Here is a 17200-nt window from a genome sequence, read left to right on the forward strand (position 1 = left end):
AAATATTTATACATACATGTAGGAATAAAGGTGTTTTTCTTCATAGCCACAATACTAGTATCATGTCTAAGAAAATCAGCAGTAATTTCTTAATGATATACAATATTCATTTTACAATCAGATTATTTCAGTTATACCCAAGATGTGTTTTGTGGATACTCTTTTCAAACCAAGATTTTATCAAGGCCTGCATATTTATTGTATTTAGAAATTCATAGATTGAATTCCACTACAAATTTTATTTTATTTTTTAAAGATTTTATTTATTTATTCATAAAAGGCACAGAGAGAGAAGCAGAGACACAGGCAAAGGGAGAAGCAGGCTCCAGGCAGGAAGCCTGATGTGGGACTTGAAACCCAGGACTCCAGAATCATGCCCTGAACCAAAGGCAGATGCTCAACTGTTGAGCCACCCAGGTGTCCCCTGCTACAGATTTATTGTACTAAACGTAATATGTGCCCCACCCCCCATTTCCTGATCTATGTGTGTCTATGCTGGTTGTTTTCATTAATAACACTTGCTATAGTTATAGGAGTAATAGAATCTAGGTGGCAGTAAGAGATGGAAATTATTGGATCCCTGGGTGGCGCAGCGGTTTGGCGCCTGCCTTTGGCCCAGGGCGCGATCCTCGACCCGGGATCGAATCCCACATCGGGCTCTCGGTACATGGAGCCTGCTTCTCCCTCTGCCTGTGTCTCTGCCTCTCTCTCTCTCTCTCTCTCTCTGTGTGACTATAATAAATAAATAAATAAAAAATTAAAAAAAAAAAGAGATGGAAATTATAAGTTGTTAGGAATTTAAAAATTGTTTTTTTGTAGGGGAGGGATGTGCCTGGCTGGCTCAGTCGGTAGAGTATGTGACTCTTAATCTCAGGGTTGGGAGTTTGAGCCCCACGTTGTGTCTTAATGTTACTTAAAAATAAAGTCTTTGAAAAAGTTTGTTTTTCTAATAATAACAGAAGGGCTCTGAATTCTTTCTTATATATTACTGGTGTGCTTAACCCAAAACATATAAATATGTGTTATATATTTTATTTATTGTATTAAGAAAAGAAACTTTATCTAATCAGGTTTTATATGTCTTATTGGAAGTTGATAAACCTGGAGCACCTGGCTGGTTCAGTCGGTTAAGTGTCCAACTCTTGATCTTAGCTCAGGTCTTTTTTTTTTTTTTTTTTTTTTTTAAGATTTTATTTATTTATTCATGAGAGAGGAGAGACACAGGCAGAGGGAGAAGCAGGCTCCATGCAGGGAGCCTGATGCAGAACTCAATCCCGATCCCGGGACTCCAGGATCATTCCCTGGGCTGAAGGCTGGCGCTAAACTGCTGAGTCACCCAGGGATCCCCTTAGCTCAGGTCTTGATCTTAGGCTCATGAGTTCAAGCCTTATGTTGGGCTTCATGCTGGGCGTGGGAGCCTACATAAAAAAAGAAATAAGAATAAAAGTAAATTTAAAAAACCAAGTTAATATGCCTGTTTTGATAAGAACATTTTAGGAAATTGGTCTTTCTTTAGTATTTCAGAAACTGGTTTAGTTTTTAGAAGCATACCCGAATTACAAAAATACCTTTATACCAAGATTTGGAATTGCCCAGATTATGTATTTTTTATTTTATATTGTAACTATACAGTGAATGGAGAGTTTTCATGTAATTTTTGTTTCAAATATGACTTTAAAGCTATGTGTGTGTGGTATAGTGTATGTATGAGTGTTAAGTGATTTTTTGGGAGGCTTTGTGTTGTTTTGAAATATTGCTGATCTAGCAGTCAGGATATCTTGATCCTAGTTCTGTCTTTTAGTTTTATCTGTTTAACAGTTATATGACCTTAGACAAGTCTTTTAACCTCTCTGGTTCCTATGTACTCATCTGAAAAATGGGTAACACTAGTTCTGCCACCCTGCTGGGGTTGTTTATTATATTAAATAATACATGTGAAGATAAGTTAGACATCACAGGATTCTATAAAAGTAAGTCAATAGTTTGTTGTTATGCTATGTATACAAAATTAGCTAGTACTGACTCTTTAGATTTGATAGTGACTTTTTAAAATATAGATTGAATTATCTCACCTTTAGTATTGAAGATGAGTAAATAAATTGTATAGTGTTCAAAATAAGAATCTAGTCATTTTGTTGGGTGAAATGTGTATTTTGAGTGATTTTGTAAAATTAAATATTTGTCCAATTAAAAGTGAATAATAGCAAAAATGTTATGCACAGTTATATATTAAATTTTGTTCTTTTGAATGATCTACATAAATCTCAATGTTGTATTGAAACATTTTATTGGTAAATGTTATTATTCAGACAAAAATGTTACTATTCAAAAGATAAATGTTTAAAAAGTTTATGACAGTCAAAGTCAAAATTTTGTCATCTGAAAGCAATCTCTTGATGGAAGTTTAACCATGTTAAAATTTACATAGAAAATAAAATTGTATTTAGGGTGCAGCTCACTTAAATATTGTAGCTGACTTAAACCTTGCTAGTGTTTGTATTGTAGTATTCATCATTGCAAAATTTATATGACTATCTGTTCTCATTTTTCTTTCCTTGCAGCTTTTACTGTGCCTAGATTAAATTCAATACTGGTGCAGTTAAAAAAAAATACTGGTGCAGTTTTAGATACATAATGTTATCCTTCATAGTTTTGTTGCTATTTTCATACAAGTAACCTTGAAAGATTTTAGAATTCTGGACATTCTAGAAGTGGGTCTGATAGTGTCCAGAATTTTCTACTTAAAATGGATTATGAGAAGGGATAAAAAGAACAGTTCCTAGAGTTATATATGAAGACTTCACAGATAGTCTTTTTTAAAGTGGTTTTATTCACAGAAATTCTACCATCATCTTCTTCATTTTAAAAGTATATATCCGGAACGCCTGGGTGGCTCCACGTTTTAGTGCCTGCCTTCTGCCTGGGGCGTGATCCTGGGGTCCCGGGGTCAAGTCCCACGTCAGGCTCCCTGTGTGGAGCCCGCTTCTCCCTCTGCCTGTGTCTCTGCCTCACTCTCTCTGTGTCTCTCATGAATAAACAGATAAAATATTTAACAAATAAATAAATAAATAAAAGTATATATCCACCATCATCTTCTTTGTTTTAAAAGTGTATAAGAACCTGAGGACACATTGTAATTCACAAATGGTATAATGTTCTAGGCATTGATCTTAGTCTCTGAAATTTCTGCTTTGTTCTAAAATAGTCCACTTCAAGACCTAGTATTTCTTTTAGATATTTCCATTAATCTTTGCTAGGCGTTAGGATCTAGCAAAATTGCACATAATTTAAAGATCTGGCAACATATGTGTGTAGGTATTATGTATGTAGATTTCTTCTCCAGATATTTTATAGAAGTTGCTGTTTTATTTGTCATCTTACGATTATATAAAAAGTTTTTGGTTTTTTTTACTGTATATATATATATATATATATATTCTTAGGAACCAAGCTCTCAATCTCAAATACAGAAAGATGACATTAATATTTTACCTGTCTACCTTCTTTATGGTATTAAATTTTATCACATTTTTTTTCTTTTTAAAATAGAGATGTGCTCCTGCATCTATCCGCCTCATGGACAACCAACAGTTTCAGTTTGGTGAGTAAGGAGTGGTCATTTTAAAATCTGCTCATGAACCACAAAATCTGCTCATGAAACAGCTGTTGCCTGCCAGGAAGAGTACTAAGCACAGAGGTAGGAAGATGAATATCATAGTTGCTGTCCTTCAGGAAGCTTACAGTCTAATGAGGACAGACAATTACATAAATGAAGGAGTGCAGGATTGTTGTGGGTACTGTGAAAGAAGAGTGCACTGGATACCCTAGGGTACAAATGAAGGAGTGGTTGAGCCTGCTGGATTTTGCTGGATGTTGACATGGGGAGTCAGGAAAGGCTTCTTAAAGGAGGATCATGCATGCTTAAGCTAAATCTTAAAAGGGGTATAGAGTTTGCCTAGGATGTTTTCCTTTTCCCTCCTACCAAATTTGTTCACTTATCAGCAAAAAAAATGGAATTGTAAAACCTTAATGGCATGTTTGTACTTCAGATAGTTCATTGTGGCTCAAATAGAGGGTGGGTAAGAATTGTTACAAGAGATAGCTGGGGATGGGTGGCCTAGGGCTTTGCAGGATCAATTTGGATTTTATCTTGTCAGCAGAGGGATTTCTTGTAGAGGGAAAAAAATAAATTAGCTTTATATCTGAGAAAAGCTCCATTCTGCTAGCATCATGCAGGATGGAGTAGAATGGTGAAGGTGTGGAAGAGGAGTTGAAATGCTTCAAGAGGCAAATTTCAGGGGCCTAGATCAGGGCAGCAGCAATGGAGATAGAGAATAAGGCAGAGATTTCCCAAAGCTGTTTGCCAACTGGATGTGGAAGGTTCAGTAATGAAGAGAGTTGAGGGCAACTCCCAGATTTCTGATTTGACTGATTCGGTGTATTGGTTTAGAAGAGGAGAGATGATGATCTGGGGGTAGAGACCTTACAATGGGTTGTATTTGAGGTACGATTGGAATATTCAGGTAGAGAATTTGCTAGCAGATAACCATGTTTCTTTTTCTCCCTATTTTGCTGTAAAGTATTCAACCTTCTGACAGTTTATCATCTTTTTAATTCTAATTTTATTGCTTCTGTATTTTTTCCATATGCTGAAATTGAGTTTAGGATTCAAGTTTATGGAATTCAAGTCTTCAGAACAGTCCCGGAAAATATGGAACGATTGCTCAGTAGTAAATACTAAAGCTAAGATAGGCAGGCTTTTGTTTGTTTGTTTGTTTGTTTGTTTTTAAAGAGTTTATTTATTCATGAGAGAGAGAGAGAGAGAGAGAGAGAGAGAGAGAGAGAGAGGCAGAGACACAGGCAGAGGGAGAAGCAGGCTCCATGCAGGGAGCCCGATATGGGACTTGATCCAGGGACTCCAGGATCACGCCCCAGGCCAAAGGCAGGCGCTAAACCGCTGAGCCACCCAGGGATCCCTGTTTGTTTTATTTAAAAGTAGTTTAGATTTTAATTTAGAAAAGAGTGATTATTATAGTTATATAGAATTAAGGAAGTCTTGTTCATGGTTATCTGGTTATTCCTTTAAATAAATTGTTTTCAAAATAACTATACTACTGATAAAAGTTTAAGATAAGTGTGTCCTGTAAATAATGAAATAGTTAAATCAAATGAAAACCAAGCCTTCTGTGTGTTGTGGCCTCCATTTAGAGATCTAGGTCTTAAGAGAGCCACATATCTATTTAATAATGTTGTGTTACCCATTTATATGCTATTATTATAGTTAATTGTGTTAGATATAGACACACTTGTAAAATTATGATTTGACTGGACTTTATTTATAATTTGTTTTTATAACAATTTAAAATGAAGGTTTAAAGAAAAGGTCCTTCTGGCCATCTGTCATCCCTGTTCCACATTCTCATTGCTATATCTAGGAACATGCTCTAAGACAGATGTACCCTCTCTAGTCTTGTCTCTGTCTCCTCTCCATCCTTTACATGGCCACCAAAGTGATTCTTTGAAAAGACAGATCTGATTCTGCTTCTTGGTTATTTATAACCTTTTTGATTTCTCACTACCTCTTGAAACCTTTCCATCTATACATCCTGCCATGGCTCCATGATCAAGCAACTAAAGGGTAACACTTAGCACAATAAGGGATATCCAGAACTTCTTACTAGCTGTATGGCTGATCGACAGTGTTTGTACTATATTAATTGTTAACAAAGCACAAGCCTTATTAGATGTTAATATTTTTAGTTTCACTCCTATCTTTGACATAACCCTTAGTTTATTATATTGAAATATGTTTTAAGTATATTGAAATGATATAGATCATTGAGTATATTGAAATGATCTGTAGATTTCCTCTGAAAAACTCAAGTTTGTCAAATTTAGGGAATGTTTCATATTCGTTTTTATATCTCCTGCACTTGCCATAGGATAGGCACCGATGTTGATTGACTTAATCAAAAGAGGGTGAACAAATCTTGAGTAGCACATAGTATAGTGCCAACCACAATATCTGTAGCATAGTTTATCAAATACTCCTCACAACTGTTCCTGAAAGTGATATTCCCAATTTATAAATGACTCAAAGCCTAGATATTTCATTCCAAAGCTCACAGATCATATGTGGTAGAGCCAGGGTTGAACCCAAATCTGTCTGACTCCAAGGCCCAAGACTTTTTCCACTGTTTGAGATCACTTCTTTGAAATGTAGGTATTTATTAAATAATTAAAAATGTTTAAATTAACACTGTAACAACACAAAATTTACTAATCAGACTGTTCAACTAGTAAATTTGAAAACTTTGTTCCTTTATTTACTATAAAAAATAAAACCCAGTAGCCAGAATATATTTAGAATGTAATTAATTTGAAAGGCAATATTAATTTAAGAATAAATAAAAGATAATATCCTTTTAAGTTAATACTAATGCTTGACATACTTAAAAGTTAGTATCACTTTTATGATGATTATTCTTCAAAGCTATCCTGTCAACTCAGTATTTGCATATATGTGGCTGAGTCCCACTGGTGTTCATGGAAATTGTGCAAATAAATTTCCATGTGTTGAAATGAACATATATCCTTAAGGATTATTTCACATCAGGGCAGTGACATTTGGAGTTTTCATACATTATGTAAAAGATGTGTGAATCAGAAGTCTTGTATGAGGAACAGATAATTTCAGTTTCTTACAAGAATTCAAGTAACCCACTCAGACATTTATGTTTATTTCCAATTATTAAAGTAGGATGAATTCCATTTGGGATAGGAAGTGAATATTTTGATGGTATATTATTTCTAACTTTAAACTTGCTAAAAAATGTATTTTTAAAGGTATGGCTTATTCTGGAAAAGCATTTTTAATAGGGTACAGTAAAAGAAAAGTTTCCCAAACATGTGATCCAGGAACTCAAAAAGATTGCTAGGTTGGTCTCAATCTAATCTGTCCTTCATTTTAGTTGTTTTGTTCAGTTATAGGATGGATATCTAACTCTTAACCTCTGATTAAGACTTCTGTTACTTGGTCTTCATTGTCACGGTTTCCTATTGTAATCGGTAAAAATGTAATAAGTATCACAGATTCCAATTCTAACTTAAAAGAAAAAAGATGAATGGAAAAAAAAGACTACAAGTTATAGTCTTTTCCTCCCAAGAAATCTCCCCCATTCCTCCCAAAGAAACTTTTTTGCTGTTTGCACCTATCTTAAGGGATCTATGCCTTAAAACATAACCGGAGCAGCCCAGGTAGCTCAGCGGTTTGGCGCCACCTTCAGCCCAGGGCGTGATCCTGGAGACCCAGGATCAAGTCCCATGTCGGGGCTCCCTGCAGCCTGCTTCTCTGTCTGCCTGTGCCTCTGCCTCTCTCTCTCTCTCTGTCTCTCATGAATAAATAAATAAAATCTTAAAAACAAAACAAAACCCCAAAATCTTGAAACTGTTTTAAAAAAATTAAATGTTTATTTGGAGATAATTTCAGATTTACTAGAGACTTTAAAATTCTTTATAAAAATTCTATGTAAATGGTATGCCCCGTTTTTCTGAATTGGGCTTATAGTACTAAAGCCAGATGTATGACTCTTAATCTAACAGTCATGGGAGTTAAGAAGTTGCTACTCTGAAAACAATGAGAAAACAGTAAAAGACTTTCACTCAATTAAACTCAATCTGCAGGCAAAGATGTTAATTTAACAGACTCTGAGACACCATTTATGTTATTTTGGCAATTCTAACTCTCTGGGTGTGATTAAGGAAGCAATTACTAGTTCTGTGCCAAGAATTCTGGAAGAATTAAGAATTAATTAAGAAACAACCTTAAACTTGGCATTGACTGCGTATTTGGTTATAGTTCTGAATAGTTTTTGCATAATTAAAAAAAATAAAAGTAAACTCAGCCACCATTGAGTGTTCTTAATGAAATAAAAATTAATGAAGTGATTTTACTATGTATAAACTATACTATTGAAAGATAACCTGAACTATATGTAGTATTAGTTACATATAGTAATTTGAATTAAAAAAGTAACGAGAGGTTTCGTAAACAAAAAGTTGTGACTTTTGAAAGAAGATAAAGTTAAAAGATGTAGATCTTAATATCAATGTTATATATAAAACATAGGATTTTAAAAATTAGAGACAAAAAACATTCACTTTTTTTAGGATACTAAATTAAACTAGCCTTTTAATCTTTTGAAAAAAGAAAACTTGGGGTGCCTGGTGGCTCAGTTGGTTAAGCGTCTGCCTTTTGCCTTCAGCTCAGGTCATAATCCCAGGATCCTAGGATTGAGCCCCATGTTGGGCTCCCTGCTCAGCAGGGAACCTGCTTGTCCCTGTCCCTCTGCCTGCTGCTCCCCCTGCTTGTGCTCTCTCTCTCTCTCAAATAAATAAATAAAATCTTAAAAAAAAAACAGAATTTGCTATTAATTTAAATTATGAACTTTTTTCTTCTTAGGTCATGCCCTTAAACCTCAGGTTTCCTCTATTTTCACATCATTTTTGGATGGCTTAAAGAAGTTTTATATTACAAAGGTAAGAATTTTTGTAAAATGCTAAAATTTTAAAGCTTATGATACTAGTTTTGTTTCCTGCCTTCTCTTCTCTCACACGTACCTACTAAGATGTATTTTCATGGTGCTGTGTACATTTCTTAATTATTATTTTTCATGTTGGAATAAATACTTTATCAAGTCAATCAGTTATGTATTTAATATCAGAAATTTTAATTTTTTTCCAGATTTGAAGTTCCTAAAAATAACATGGCATTAAACAGTTTCATGCATGTAAGATTTTTTACAGTTTGATTTTTTTTAATAATAGATATCTATATCTAGTGAAATAAGAGTATGGATTTTTAAAAAATTTTTCATTGCTGAATTCCTTTCCTAAAGGTTTATGCCAGCTTGTACTCCCTCTAGGGACACACAGGTGCTATTTCTTTGTTGCATCCTTGTTGTGGCATGTGGGAGTTGTGTTCTGTTATGTTTTAAATGTTGTGAATCTGGGGGAGAAAGTAGTACTTTATTTTAGTTAATGTTTCTCATTGAAATTCCAGTGAGACCCATCATTTCTCTGTATTTCCTAGATACAGTTTTTATGTGCATTAGTTGAGTATGTTTTTTTTTTTGCCAGGGGTGGCAGTTTCTTGTTTTTTTTCCTTGGGGCTTTGCTGTGTACCCTTTGAGTAATGGAATTATTAGATGCCTTTGTCATAAATGTTGTGAATAATTTTTTGAGTCAGGTGACTCCCTTTTTAAGAGTTTTTCTTTTTGGTGCAAAAGTTTCAAAATTTTATATCTTTTCCTATAATTATTTAATCACTTCTAAGCTGGGACTATTTCTTCTCTCTCTTGCTTTTTTTGTTAAATAGGAATTTTAAAGTTTTTATCTTTATTACTATTTGAATGCATTTCAATTTTATGATGTGAGATAAAGCTCTAAATTAATCTTCACTTTTTGCTCCCCCAGTTGCTAACCAGTTGTGACAGCACCTTTGACTAACTAATCCCTGCTTTTCTTACATGGATTTGCCATGTCTAAGACATCTTATTGTTTACTTACTCAAGAAGTAGATTCCATTTTAATGTATCAAATACTGTATGATCTCTCTTATATGTGCAATCTAGAAAAAAAAAAAAACTTTAAAAAACACAAAAAAACTAAGCTCATAGATACAGAGAACAGACTGGTGATTGCCAGAGGCAGGGAGAAGAAGGTGAACTTTTTTTGTTTTCAGGGGTTGAGGCATAGAAGGAGAGGATGAACTGTTTTTGTTTTGTTTTGTTTTTAGTTTAAATAAATTGAATTCTAAAAAGGTATCACATTTTTAAAAATAAATTTTGTTCTTGAAAATTTAAATGGATTTAATTGCTATCAGTCTAGTTCTTGTTTTTTTTTTTAGAATTTTCCTTGTTCTTCATCACAACTTACCTGTTTATTAACCTAGAAAAATTTTAGAAACTCTTCACCATTTTGGGAAGTCCATTAAGGTTTCGATCAGAATTGGAATGAACCTGTATATTAATTTGAGCAAGAATTGACAGGCTTATATACTTAGTTGAGGCAATAGGTCTTTATAATCTATTTTTAAAAATGTTTTCCTAATGAGATTATATATTTCCTTTTATGATTATTTTTATTTTAGATGTAAGATCTCCTTTGAAAATATTATTAAATAAGTTATTGTTGGTATCTAAGGATACTGTTATTTTTTACTTTTTTCTCATTCTACATCTTGATGCTAATTCATTATATTCTATCATTTGGTGTTTTTATTTGCTTCTTTATTGCAGTTATAATTCTTACAAGTTATTTGTTGTATTACTTGCCAATATGTCATTACAATTGACACCATGGCATACTTTGAAATTAAGTATTTTTCTATAGTTTTGTTATATTGTAACAACCTGAATATATGCATTAAACATTCTTTTTGATTCATATGTAAAATTCCAAAGCTCAAATTTTGAAGAGTTGGTATGTTTGAGCCAGATCAGAAGGGAAAAAAGAGTACAATGTATTTTGATATACTATTTTATAGGATAAGACTTATCTGTAATAATTTTTTTTGTAGTTTAAAGGATTTGATCCAAATCAGCTAACTGTTGCTACATTACTGTTTGAGGGGGACCGTGAGAAGGTTCTTCAGCATGAAAAACAAGTGTATGACATCGCTGCAAAATTTGGGTATGGCTTTAAAGTTCATAATGCCAAGAGAATGTTAATCTAAAATTCTGGTATCTGCAAGCAGTTGTTAATGTACCCTTTAAAGTATTAAATTTGTAGCAATATATAATTGTCAACTTAAAATGTTGTGTTGATTTACTTCCAAAATTTGTGATCCTATTTATGATATATTAAATATTATATTTTTCCATTGATGCTAATTTTATATTTGCTTTTGTTGTGCTAGAGTAAAATACTAAAAAATTCGTAGTCCTTTTATTTAGTGGTAATTGTATACGTATAAAACATGTTATTAGTATGTTTTTAAAAGGAAGTTTTTTAAACAAAAGAATTTGATAAATTATCTGTACTCCACCCCTTGTCACTTACTGTTTTGTGCTGGTATAAAGAAACAGAAAACATTTCACATCTATAACCAACTGAATAATGATTGGGTGGTTTCTTTCTTTCTGCTTGATGGATTATGAGATTGATTGATGAGAACCATAGTGAAAATGCCATTTATCAGGACTACATTTTTTTCCTTTCCTTTCTAAGTACATAAACTAAGTTTCCTGGATACCAGTTTCCTTTATTTATTTCAGGGCTTAAAATATTATACATTATGCTTAATCTGAGTTTTTTGTAAATACGTCAATTTCCCTTTTTTGCTATTTATGAGAATAAATGAGCATTTAATTTGTAGCCTTGTGTTTCTTGTGTTTTAGAATGCCCCACTTTTATGTATTTTTCTCACCTATGGTAGTCAACCCTTTATTTTTAGGATTTTCTGAATTTAGTGTTAAAATGCAGAATTCTTAGGCAAAGATCTAATCTTGGACTTAATTTTTAGTTTACTTTTGTAAATTTTCAGTTTTATTCTTACCTTATTCTGAAATTGGCAAGTGGAATTTAATTTCTTTAGTAAAAGATGAAATTCACTAATCTTTGACTTTTCCTCTTTCACAGTATCTTTGGAATTATTGATTTTTTAAACTAAATTAGTTAATAATTGTGCTATAAAAATTCACTTAATAGCTAAGAGGCTTAGAGTTCAGGTTAATTTCTAAATTTATTTTTGAAATGTACATGTACCTGTGTTTTGGTTTCTAAATTATGTGGAGTTTATATAATTTGATTTTTAAACTTTTTATTTTAAAGATTTTATTTATTTATTGATGAGAGACACAGAGAGAGGCAGAGACATGGGCAGAAGGAAAAGCAGGCTCCCTGCAGGAGCTTGATGTGGGACTTGATCCTGGACTCCGGGATCAATTTTAAACTTTTTTCTTAAAATCCATGGTATTGGAAACAATTAAGGAGATTTAGATTAAAGTCTTTTATATTTAAATTAAATCTTTTAATTCTGTTCTAACCTTAAATACACATGTGCATAGAAATCTCAACTTTGTAGTATCTTTATTGTAATTACAATCCAGAGTAGCCAGCAAAATCACTAGTAATTAGTAATGTGCTACATTTCCTATTGGATTGGGGTAGGATGATGGCAAAATGCCTTTTTATGTGAAGTAGGACATAATTTTTATAGAGCCTGACCTATCTTTTCTTGGATATCACTGCTGATGCCTGGTATATACTAGATGATTGAATATTTGTTGAAAGAGTTGATGAAACTGAGTATTTTCCCTGACATTTTTTTATTCTATTTCATTTATGCCTAACTGCTATGCTACCCTTAAAACGCTGTATTTTAACCTTTAGGTATTTATCAGAGCCATTTTGTCAGTTTTAAATTGAGCCACCAACTGTCATAAACTCTCTTGTCACGTAATTCATCTTGTTTTTCCCATGTAATTCTAGTCATTTACAACTTAAAAGAATGAACTTCCTTAAGATGAATCCAAGTCTTTTTAGATACTGATACCGAAGCCCAAGAACTATTGATTTAATTGAAGCGATTTGTTTGTAATATCAAATTCATCCATTAAAATAGGTTATAGTAAGTGAGATACCTAAGCAAGGGCAAAGCTTTAAAACTCAGACTCTGATTGGAGTCTCATTTTTGTGCTATTATCATTTTGTACTTATTAGTTATGTTATAATTAATTTCTTAATGTACGTTCACCCTGGCTTCCTTCATTTGGATGCATAGATCTTCAGTATTAACAATCCAGGCTGTCATTGGGGAGAGTACTTAGGACTTTTTTTTTTTTACTTAGGACTATTTTGATTTTGATTTGATTTGATTTGATACTTGGAAATATCTTCATATGGTTTTCTAGCAGAAGTTCTGGTTCTCCTGATATTTCTTTTTAGGCACGAATTCTTTGTTCTAATCACTGAAAGATTCAGGGATATTTTTCTTGCTTACGATGCCACTTGGCCAACCCTTGCTCCCCAATGAATGATTTCTTCTTCTTTTTTTTTTTTTTTTAATGATTTCTTCTTCTGCATAACTAAAAAGTGCCACTGAGTTTCTTTCTGCTAAAGTTTCATAAGTTAGTTTAGCTCATGTATTTTATTTGGAAATAGGGCATTATTCATCTGACCTTTATTTTCTATTCTTTTGTTTTACCCTTTGAATTAGCCTCGAATTGTTTTTAATGAAGTACTCTGAACAGTTTAGAACATTTTTATGTGTATCATAGCCATTTTTCCTCCTTGCCTTCCACCCTCACATAACACTGTTAAATACTGTTGAACACATGTGATCCAATGGAACATAATTGGCAAATGTTGAATAATCATACTTTGGTTATTTATCTATGTTTACTAGTAATATGCTTTAACTTTTCTAAGAGCTAATGAGAACAAATATTCCTTGTCATCAGTCATGACAGATGTATTGACATTTACCATAGAACTTAAGGTAACATGTTATTGTTATTTTTAAAGTGTATGCTTAAATTGTTTAATGTAATTTAACATGAGAGTGATTAGGTTCACCAGATGGCTCTTTTATATAAGAAGATTGTCTCTCATTCCTCTTTCATTAGTCTTCCCAGTGTTTTCTTATGAAACAGGTTTGAATTTAAGAACCTTGTTAATTGAGGTTTGAAATTTGTGGAGGGCAAGCAGGAAGTAGGGGATGGATATTGCTACTTTACCATAAAGTAGTTTGAATCTTAGTATACTTTTTTGGAGTGGCTGCTGTGCCCTACTATTGTTTATATATTGTATTTTAAGATAATCCTATCTATAAGATTGAGTTCTGAAAGCTTAAAAAAAAAAGGAGAGAGAGATCTAAGTAACAAAAAGCTAAATTTGCAGGGAAATCTATGATTCAGAAAAGCAAGCCCAGAATGTCTTTTCTTCTCCTTTGGGGTTTATGAATTTAGCATGGACGTTGATTTCTTCCTGCTTTGGATAAGAAAATGCATGTTTCTGTGTGATTTGTCACACTGAATTCCAAAGTGGAGCAGATCTCCCCACTCCTGCCCCTGCCAGATGTTAGAAGAGGATCTAAAGAAAAATAGCTTGACATAGGACTGCAAAGGACTTTTTCTCGTACTATTATAAGAGACAGGTCTACTTAATGTCCTTACCTTTTACTTCTCACCAAATACCCACTTAGAATGTGCCTTCTCAAGGATTTCCAGCATAGGTCTCTTGCACTGTTTTCTAGTCTTCACTGTCCTTTCTTTCTGCCACTAGGCCCAGGATTAATTGTTCCTGTTTCCTAGCTCAGTAATGTCTTTTCTTTCTTGGACTCAGTGTGTGACTGCTTCTTTTCTACCTGAGGTATGGACTCAGATATTTTCCTTCACACACTTACCACAGCAATTTTCTGACTAGTTTCCTTTGTATTTTGGAACTTTACTTGACTCCCTACCCCTAACCTCAAATCCATATATATCTGACTCAGAATTCTATTATTTCTTCTTACTTTTCTTTTTTTTTTTTTCCAAGATTTTATTTATTTATTCATGAGAGACACACACACACAGAGAGAGAGAGAGAGAGAGAGATAGGCAGAGGGAGAAGCAGGCTCCATGCAGGGAGCCCAACGTGGGACTTGATCCCAGGTCTCCAAGATCACGCCCCAGGCCGAAGGCGGCACCAAATCGCTGAGCCACTGGAGCTGCCTTCTTCTTACTTTTCACTCTTAACTGCTTGACCTAAATTCTGTCTTCTTTGCTTATTAGCATTTAGTAATACAAACAATCTCCTATTTCATTTCATTGTACCCCATCCCCAAGTGGTTCTAGACTAGAGTTGCTTCTATCAAGTGTTTGCCACTTCTTTGGGTGATACTAATTTGCGTATATGCAGCTGTAATTCTAAGTCAGGAAATCTGATTTGGCTCTTACATCCTAGCCTAAAATTGCCTTACAGTATTTGTATAGCACAAGGGTACATCTATGCTGTATTATTTACTTACTGCTAAATCCAAGCAAAACTTCAGGGGAAGAAACAACTTAACTATAAGATATTAATTGAAGCAATGAGAAAATTGATTCTTTGGGAGGGGGCTCAAATAACAGAGGCCCAACGTCCTGGACAACACAATGGTTAAGGGCTCAACGTCCTGAGACCAAGGAGGTACAATTATGGTATTAAGCAGAGAGACAAAGAAGTTCATCATCTATTACGACCCAAGAAAGAAAATCTACTTTTCTTTCTATCTGGTTTTATTGAGAGACTTTTTTCATGGGTACTTTAAGAGTTTGTGGTTAAGTTTTCTTTAGTTGACGAAGAATAGTTAAAATTTAATTTCTGCCTGATGATGGAAACAAGCAAAATTAAAAGCTCTTTACTGAAGGTAGTAGAAATCAATAATCATTCATAGTCTTTTAAAATAAGAATGACTTTCACAAAGCAGAAAACTTGGTCTGAATTATATACTATATGGGATTAGTTCTAACTAGATCACCAAATACAATTTCTGTGGAAAAAACTACTTTCAAATTGAAATGGGTAGTTCATAATAAAACCTTACCTGTTGTCTTGTAATTGTCTATATGTTGTTTCATAAACTTCAATATTTCTGTGTAGGTATGTTTTATCTCTCATTTGTTATAAGTTTCATAAAATAAACACTATATCTAATACTTTCTATTCTGTGTACACAAGTATTCAAGAAACTTCTTGGTATTTGGAAGATGTAGTCAATCATACATCTTTATATGTGAATAAGACTATAATGATACATGAATATATGGATAAGAATATATGAAAGTATTTTAGGTATCTTGTTATGCTTGTAAAGTTTATTCAAATTTATTTAAGCTTATTTCTCATGGCTAACTCTCTGTTCTTTTGTCAATAATGGGTAGAAGTAATTGAGGTCATATGAGTCCGTTTTATTAGTTTGATAGGTGAAAGTTTGAAATTAATGACCAAACTGAAATATTAAAAGTGTTTTTCGATTTTTATTATCCAAACTTATTCTTTTGATAGCTCTTTGATACATTTATGACAAATTAGATTAAAATAAAAATGAGATGCAGTATAATATAGTTTGTTAATCTGTTAAGCAGTTATCTTGGGGTATCATAGTAGTTTGGTTAGTTATATATATATATATTTTTTTTTTAAAGATTTTATCCATTTATTTATGAGAGACACACAGAGAGAGGCAGAGACCTAGGCAGAGGGGGAAAGAAGCAGGCTCCCTGCAGGGGGCCCAGTGCAGGACTTGATCCTCAGACCTTGGGATCATGCCCTGGGTGGAAGGCAGATGCTCCACCACTGAGCCACCCAGGCATCCCAATTTTATGTATTTTTAATAAATATATATGATATATATTAACAGTTTGTTCTTTATTTCAGTGGGTTGGCAGCTGGAGAAGATAATGGACAGAGAGGTTATTTGCTGACCTATGTCATTGCATACATTCGAGTAAGTTATTTCGTATTTCCCTTGTCAGTTTATGCTGTAGACCATACTTTTTCTAGTTTGAGTGAATAAAATTATTTTCTTAAATTTTAACCTAGTATAATGTAACACATCATTTCACATGAATGTAGGACTAACTACAAATCTTCAGAAGTCCAATTAAATCTTCCATATGTAATTTTTGAGGAATTTAAAGATTATTTAGGTCACTCTGATTCATAATCTGCTTTAGAGATTCATAATCTTTCTTTCACTCTTTAAAAATTGGCATTTAACTTGATTCCAAGTAGTAATTAGTTCATTGGTGATGATTGCTATAGAGAATAATTCTAAATAAAATAAATTGTATTTGAGCTCTAAAATTTTTCTAATTACAGATTTTCTATTTGTGAGAAACTTTATTAGTCATGTCAACCACAAGAGTCTACTATACTTATCAATATGAAAGTATTCTTTCAAAAGTTTATGGATTCATTTCTTTTGTTTTGTTTTTTTACTTTGGCTATAGTAAACACAAGTTTCTTAATTGTTTTCTGCTATAGTAGGATTACATTTGAAGGGGCTTATTTTAAAAGGTCATTTCTCAGGTATCATACTGAGAATTTAACTTTGCAAAATACTGAATTTTCTAAATATTCACTCAGAAATTGTTCTGAAGGAAATACTTAACGTAAACTTATATAAAATTTGTTTTTACTTCTGTAAGAAAGCTTGGATTGTGTTCTCATT

At 33.1% G+C, this 17200-nt stretch overlaps 1 protein-coding gene across 1 annotated transcript in view; it reads left to right on the forward strand.

The window, feature by feature from the left end:
* The window catches only part of AGPS (alkylglycerone phosphate synthase), a 131529-nt gene that overhangs the window by 80573 nt on the left and 33756 nt on the right, over positions 1-17200 (forward strand). Inside the window, exons 12-15 of the mRNA XM_072752024.1 lie at positions 3550-3601; positions 8462-8538; positions 10580-10692; positions 16405-16474. Of these exons, the coding sequence (XP_072608125.1) occupies positions 3550-3601; positions 8462-8538; positions 10580-10692; positions 16405-16474 (312 nt within the window). The remainder of the gene's footprint in view (positions 1-3549; positions 3602-8461; positions 8539-10579; positions 10693-16404; positions 16475-17200) is intronic.

Source organism: Vulpes vulpes, chromosome 3 (genome assembly GCF_048418805.1).
Source record: "Vulpes vulpes isolate BD-2025 chromosome 3, VulVul3, whole genome shotgun sequence".
Classification (NCBI taxonomy): domain Eukaryota; kingdom Metazoa; phylum Chordata; class Mammalia; order Carnivora; family Canidae; genus Vulpes; species Vulpes vulpes.